The sequence below is a fragment of the Phalaenopsis equestris genome, unplaced genomic scaffold (assembly GCF_001263595.1).
Source record: "Phalaenopsis equestris unplaced genomic scaffold, ASM126359v1 Scaffold000002, whole genome shotgun sequence".
Taxonomy (NCBI): domain Eukaryota; kingdom Viridiplantae; phylum Streptophyta; class Magnoliopsida; order Asparagales; family Orchidaceae; genus Phalaenopsis; species Phalaenopsis equestris.
This window is the reverse complement of record NW_018164444.1, coordinates 79,971,418-79,979,550: the sequence shown is the minus strand read 5'-3', so window position 1 is coordinate 79,979,550 and position 8,133 is coordinate 79,971,418. Positions and strand designations below refer to the sequence as shown.

General features: G+C 33.9%; 1 protein-coding gene across 4 annotated transcripts in view; it reads right to left on the bottom strand.

The window, feature by feature from the left end:
• Window positions 1-2,747: 2,747 nt before the first annotated feature.
• LOC110024099 overlaps window positions 2,748-8,133 on the bottom strand; it is a 66,532-nt gene continuing 61,146 nt past the window's right edge. For 2 of the 4 annotated variants that reach the window (XM_020723857.1, XM_020723864.1), the window contains exons 7-8: window positions 3,749-4,142; window positions 3,319-3,713 (exon numbers count right to left, since the gene is read on the bottom strand). In XM_020723857.1, the coding sequence (XP_020579516.1) occupies window positions 3,700-3,713; window positions 3,749-4,142 (408 nt within the window). In that variant the 3' untranslated portion in view covers window positions 3,319-3,699. Of the gene's footprint in view, window positions 2,995-3,318; window positions 3,714-3,748; window positions 4,143-8,133 lie in introns of those variants that run through there. The other 2 variants (XM_020723883.1, XM_020723875.1) reach the window with 2 other exon arrangements.

The window sequence follows — 8,133 nt, the reverse complement described above, 5'->3', positions numbered from 1 at the left end:
TCAAGTACTCATCATCACTGTTATCTTTGTTATCACCACCACATGTCCCATTATGCTTGACCTCCAACAAGTATGTGTACTTGGGAGGTGGGGCACGACTAACCCTAGCGCTGCCCATGAGCTGATCCGGAGACTAGATCAGCCAAGCAAACTAACTACCTTGTTGGTCTCTCATGTGGCATACTGGCAGTTGAGAAGGTGTTTTTCGGTCGACTAAGGCTATGACAATTTAGAGGTTCTCGAATTGCTCAATAATGGAGTGGGTTCGATGGTCTTCACATTTCCAATAAAAACAACATGGTAAGCCAAAATGCTAGCCCTTGTGGTGGGCTGCATGAGGCCCACCTGTACCCGACTCCAACGAAAAAAACAAAGATCTGAGAAGGATGACTGATGTCGGTTGTAGTACTCCCATGGACCATATAGAGTATGGACAAATCCTTAATGCAAACAACGCCATTCATGTAGTCATGCTCGATGACACAGTTAAGTGCAACACGCTACTTGGTCACCACACTCACATTCAGGCTCAATAACAACCTGACCAATACAAAGAAATGATAGGTCGATGACTCTCAGTCGAGGGCACCCTTGGGAAAGATGATGGGGTGCCCCTCAGACTCCATAGGCCAAGTGCTACCGATCCCTGTAGTGAGGAACTGGAAGATCTTGTCATAATCAGATCCATCGTTCATAAACTCAAATAATGTATCCTTAATGTGCCTATCTAAGTTGTATATGTCATTGATCATTTTCTGATTGAACAACACCCAACATTCCCTAACATATAACTTATTGTCCGAGGGCTCCCAATTGTTTTCCACGAATTCTCGGACGATGAAAATAATAGCTAGGTCAGTATTCCATGCAAAATTCATCTAACCCCTCATCGTAATGGTGGCAGTAACACCACCTCCTAGCGAGAAACTGCACTCAAGAATGACATTCCTGTAGCAGAGGTTATCCTCATACCTACGAGCAACCTCGCGACTCACGAATCGAGACTTGTCAAATCTTTCCTCCAACAACAATAGCCTTTGGCTTCTCCTTAGAGGCATCATTGAAAAGATAGAAGGCTCTTAAGGCTGAAATAACACCAATTGGCCCTTGAAAATGTAAAGCTCATTGAGTTTAGAACATTGATTGGAATTTTCAATTATAAGGTTATGTCTATTGATCTTAAAAATACAGGTTCCACTTACGAGCAAGTCATGAACCAAATCTTCAACAAGCTTACTCATGATCATGTGAAGTGCTATGTCGAATATCTATTAATCAAATAAAAAGAAAAGGAAGATTGTTAAAATGATATGATTCATTTTCAAACATTTGCATCACTACGACCTAGAAAATGAACCCATTAAAGTGTGTCTTCAGGGTTACTTCGGTTAAATTTTTAGTATTCGTTGTGAGGCACAATAGGATAGAGATTTATCATGATAAGATTAAGGCTATCTTAGAAATATAACCTCCTAAAATTTTGATGCAATTGAGCTTCCAAGGCAGGTTGGTGAATCAATGAAGCTTTATTTCAAATGTTTGATGGGTGTAAGCCGTTTGTATAATTAATTAAAAATGATTCCAAATTCATTTGGGTGATAAATGTTAATGTACATACAATAACATTAAAAAATATCTGATGTCACATCTAGTGTTGGTTGCCCCTATCCCAGAAAAGTCATTGATCTTATATACCACTACATTGGATATTCCCGTAGATCCTTGCATGCTAAAGCCAACAAAGATGACAATGAGAATGAACTTCATAATTGATTCACTGGCTCATCCCGATGGAAGTCAAATACCCTCCTATCAAAAAACACAAATTAAAAATACTCTTCACGACCAAGAACCCAAGGAATTTCATGTTTTCGCTGCAGGTGAATTTGTTTCCAAGGTCAATCTTCTACAATATTATAGTTTGACACTATATATATTCTCTTGCGTGCTGTAAAAGGCCAGGCTCTCGCTTAACTTCTTAGCAGCACATGTATTTTCTGCTGGCTCATCTTTAAACGACCTTCCTTATGAACATGTTATGAGTTTAGAAGGTCTAGTTAAGCCTTATTACCAGTATATCATGAAGCTTCTTGTGCAAATTTTGACTAACTTTGTATCAGATTCCCCATAGCAAAAATGTTGTAGCGGATGCTCTGGCCAAACTAGCGAAGGAATTTACAGGAATTTACCTGTCCTGAGTACTCCATTTCCATAGAGTGCAAAACGTATAGTTTCTCTCTCCCATCAATTTAAAATACATGAACTATCCTGAATTCAAGGCATAAATTGCCTTTATCGAAGATGACTAATTGGAAACAACCTTTAATTGATCAACTCCAATATGACAAACTCCCGACTGACAAGTTTCTTACACATCAACTTAGGTAAAGAGCCATGTCTTATACCCTACTTGATGATATTTTGGACAATCAATCATTCAACCAAATATGGTTACGTTGCCTGAGCAAACACGTAGCCCAAAAGATGACAGCCAAGTAACATGCCAGGTTGTGTGGTGCTTACTATTCCAGATCAGAAATGAAAGTGAAATTAAAGTGATTGGGGTACTATTGGGTGTTAATGAGGATGATTTCATGTCTATAGCACATCATTTTTATCAATGCCAAATGCATGTTATGTTTTTTTTTTTGCATCAGCAGCCCAATATTTCACATCCCATGGTAGCCTTGTGGCCTTTGTAAGACAAAAAAATTATTCTCCATATAAAAGTTTAGAGAGTCACGAAAAAAAAAACAATTTTTGTTCTAAAGAAGAATATTTTCATGAAGCAGCTACAGCAGAAAGGTATGACGAGAGAAACGAAGGGTTGAAGATGCAAACAAATGAGAATTTCTGATATTGTCCAATGTGCACAGTACTGGTTAGGAGGTTCAGCTGCCGATTTTCTCCAAGGCCTCGTAAAACTGATTGGTAATAATAAAAAAAACAAATTTGCAACGCCATAAAATTCACTAGAGCACATTGTCTGTTTGACTGAAAACATAAATAAATAAATAAATAAAGAGATTTCAAATTTTATGAACCACTTAGAATTCTACTTCAAATGCAAAATAAATGAAGCGAAATTAGAGGTTGAAATTACCAGATGCGAAATTCACAAAGGAAATATTATTTTCACCCAAGCAAATGAACATATTATACTTAATGAAGTTTACATACATACCACACAATTCTTATGAATTTATATATCTAACACTTAAAATTTTGTAATTACATTTATAACACTTCGGTGTTAAAACACTATGCATGAACAAATGTATCAGTTTTTTAAAAAGATAGAACTAATGGTATATTTTATATCATGTTAATGATTTGAATGGTATGTGGGTAAATATGAAAATTTGGGTGTTAGATATGTAGATATACAGGAATATTGTGTTACTTATGTAAATGCACCTTATAATTATCAACCTTAACATATTATAAAATATAGTGTGGGTCTCTACCTTATCATGCATAAAACCCCTTATAATACAAGCCACATAAGCATATAACGACTCAATTTAATAGGTGTAAGAACCATAGCTCACAATTCATAAATTACTTCCAATGAAACAAAATAATTAAATTTATTTTAAAACTAGAGTTTCAAAACTATCCAACCAAATGATAAAAATAATAAGAAAATCCATGTTTTTTACTACATCACAAATATTGCCCCAGCAACAAAATTTTTTGTTAAGTTATCTCACTTACTATTATTTTTATTTGAAGAAAGGTCACTCACTTATAAAACAAGGCATTCTAAACAAAATCAATTCAAATCTTCCATTCTCAATATCCTTCTCCTTGTCAACATTAACTTCAAACTGGAATGGGCTCTCCTGCTTCTTCAGTAAAATTTTTAGCAAAACTAACCAAATATGATAGAATTTGGGCTTATTACTACCACCGTTCGCATCATTTAGATTTCTAAGAGGTTTTCGACTTTCATCACCGGCGAAACTAATTAAGTTCGAAGAACAAAAGTCCTGATAATGGAGAGGAACAGGGATATGATTTATGCTTATCTGATTGTAGCATTTGTGTACCATTTCTGCTGTTATACTTCCAAATAAGATTGTTGCAGCTCTGTCCTTCACAAGCAAAGGTATGAGGGCAGCATGGTCCCACACATGCAGCTGCAGAATGGGCAGATATATCATAAGGTCCAAATTATGAAGTAGTGTTTGGAATCATATGAAGGATATGGTATTGGTCATAAAAGAGATTGAAATCAAATTGAACTGAAGGAGCAAATATTACATGTGGAAAAATGTGAGTTCTTAGCACAACAAAAACCACCAATAAATGACTCTCTATACAAGTTTAGGATCTTTTTGAGATCATTTTATTTCTTTGTTTTTATTTTTTTAAAGACATAAAAATATAAAGAAAAAATAAATTACTTCAAGTTTTTTTAATCATTTTATTCTATACTTATATTTAAATTAATGCAACTTTTTTGTGTTCTTCTTTTTTTGGTTTATTTTTCTTTATATGTTGTTAATTGCTCCATGGGAGTGTTTGCAGACATGATTGTTTGAGTTAATTGCAACTTTCTACAACTCTTACCTTTATAAAAAGATAAAAATATAATTTATTTATTCTTATTGTGCTATATATAATAAATTTTAGAATTTAGTCTTGTTCTCTTTTTTCTGTTTTTTTTTCAATGTAGAGGAATATTTTCAAACTATGGAGAATTGAAGATTATATATTTTTTAAAAATTTGTGATGTAATTGTAAATTGTAATGTTTCATTTATATGCTGTCAAATTTAGATTTTATATTTAATTTTGTATTTTAAATTTAAGTTTTATATTATAATCAAGAAAAGTGTTTTTGTTGTCGTTGAATTTAAGCCTTAATTTTAAATTTGTACTTGAAATGTTTCACTTCAATAAATAAACTTCTTTATCACTTGAATAATTATTTTTTTATTAGTTACATCATAATTTTTAATTATTTCGTCAAATAAATAATTAAAAATATTTTTTTATAATTTAAAAAAACTCATTTCCAGCAAAACACAAGCCTAAAACGAACAAACTAAACACAAACACACTGTTCACAAACAATTTCAAACACGAGTCTATTTCGAACAACTTATAAATCAAACAAGCCGAACACGAATAGGGCTTGGACTCTCTGATGTTCATCTCGTTTACAGTCCTTTTTCCAACTCCTCTTCCTGCTATTGTCCATCTTTCTAGTCTATCACAATCCAACCCGGTGAGCTTGAAATTACCAAGACGAGAAATGATGATCGTATTGAGAAAACCTATCTAATAATTTAATTTCATCACAAAAATAAAAACCCAAAACATAAAAGAGTTATTCTAGTTATAACACTTATATTTACAACAAATTGTTCATATTTAAACATTCACATTTAAACAAAAAATAAACTAACAATACCTATCAGCTTGCACTCCACAGTGCATGTATAGGTACTCATTGGGGTTCATCTAATCTACAAATGATTTTCCTGTAAAAATATTAGCAACTATAGTTTCAGTTAAAACTACTCAGTGGATAAATATTTTTTAAATTAAAATAATTGTCATTTTAATATATTTTATAAACAATTAGTAAAAGTAAAAGGTTGTGCAGTAAAAGAGAACAGTAACAAATAATAATTTCATTTCCTTTCATTTACTTAGGTTACACTTTTCACAATTGGGAGTCACCATTTAAATGTATGTTTTATAAAAATATACGTTTAAACTTTTCCAACCCATCATAAAGTTAGACAACCTTGTCATTTTTCATTTCTATTCTATTTTCATTTCTTGCAAGGGTACATTGCAATCCTCTGCTACTACCATCCAGGACTTGCATTTAGCATTTAATATTTAAAAGGAAAGATAGACTTTTGCATTTTAAAAATAAAAGTAGGGAAATAATAAAAACATGCGTAAATCAACAGAACTATTGTAAAATAAAAATATATTACTCATCTCAAGAGTGTTGTCTGCTATCATTTTCTTCAAATCAGTCAAGCCCTTAGGTGCACCTATAATAACCCTATAATAACAATTTAAATGTAATTAACTTCGTGTTCAGTGTTAATCTTCTCTTCTATTGCTTCCAGATTTTTTATCATTACTTCCATAATATACCTATTTAATTAGCTATTTCTTTATCTATAAATATATATGAATATACACATATATGTATATGTTAGGGGTGTTAATTCAGGTCGACGGGTTGGATTCTGGTCTGACCCAAATTGGGTCAAGTTGAACCCGACCCGAATAATAAACTGGTCAAACTCTGACCCGATTCCGACTCGAAAAATATTTTGGTCAAACTGAACCCGAATTTTTGAGTCGAGTTCAAGTCGTGTTGGTGTGTCGGGTCATTTTTTATTAGCTCAATATATATACATATACATACATACATACATCCATATATGCATATATAGATCCATATATGCATATAGATATATATATATATGAAAAATTACCTACTCTCTGACACTGATCACAAGTTCATATATATATATATATATATGAATATCTGATTTAATTTTTATCTTAAAGCTTCTAAAATTTTCCTATTTGCGTACCCAAATTAATAACAATGTAATTATAAATATTTTAAATAAGGATTCTTAATTTCCTCTTTAACATTACATAATAAGAAAAATATTAATTAATTCTAGCAATTTAACTTTATACATGAAGTTTTCCTCTCCCTTTTTCTGCCTTAGCTTCTCCCCAATCACCTAAAATGGTAAGAATCAATATTAGAAATTTTTTGAAAAATAATTAAATTTATTAAGAATTACATCTCATCACTTAATTTAAATCAATTACAATTTATGACTTAAATAAATTTAATATATTACCTTTTTAAACCCTCTGCCTGCCCTACTAAAGGAACTGAGCCTCGCCCGGTAGAGCTCTCCCGCATGCAGAGCTCCCGCGAGCTCGAGCCCTCTTCCTTCTCCTTCTTCTACGAGACGTATGACATGGAGAGCCCGCCTCCTCCTTTCTCTTTGAGTCACATGACAGGGTTCTCTCCTCTTGCTCAAGTAAGGCTTTTCCAGCCTTCCAAATGCCCAAACGAGTTTCCCCTTGCTCGCGACACTCGATAGAGCCTGCTCGAGCCCTCCAGGTACCTAATCGAGCTTCTTCCTCCGCTCGCCTATTGCTCATAGCATTCGACAAAGTCGTTGGAGCTCTCTTCCCTTCGATTCGATCGCAAAAATGGAAGGAAATGATAGTAACTGGTGAGTCTCTCATCTCCTTCTCCTGCGTCTTTTTCTTCTCCCTTTACTATAGCTGCTGCTACTTCAACTTCTTCCTTCTCCTTTACCTCACTCACTCTCTCTCTCTCTCTCTCTCTCTCTCTCTCTCTCTCACATTCCCCATATATCTCTCGCACTCTCCTTCGCTCTATGTGGGTGTGAGGTCAAATGAGAGCAGACGAGGAATAAACCATGTCTTAGACTCTGTTTGGCGCGGTTGTAGATTATTTATAATCTGCTGATAAGCAGATTATTCTGATAATCTGATAATCTGTAGATTATCAGAATAATCTGGCTTGTTGTTTTGGACAGCTTATTCAGACTAACTTATTGGTGATTAAAGGTGGTTAAATGACATTCCTGCCCCTGTTTGATACAACTTTTTGGGGCAGCTTATTCAGAATAGCTTATTGGTAGAAAAGAAACATATAGTGCAGAAATATATAGTGCAGAAATATACGATAATGACAGAGATGTTCTAAAAGATACCATACAGTTCTCACATCCTAACGAGTACCAAGAGAACTAAAAAAAATACAAATACAAGTATAACAACAAGGAGAAATATTAAAATATTTAACTTAAGATTCTAGCTACTTCGGTCCTCAACTGCACTGTCAGCCTGAGAAAACATCAGATTCGCATGACTGTTGGCATGATTACTTGCATGATTACTTTTGGCATGATTACTTGCAGTGTAATATGTGGGACTATCAACCCACCGGAAGAAACCGCAACGAGCTGAAACACCTTTGGCACAACCATAAAACTACCTCCCAAAGTTATGCTCCTTATGTGACGTTAGCAACGGAGACGGTAGTCCAAAATAACACAAAATCTCTCTGTCGGGATCCTGAATTCCGTGAGGTATTTTT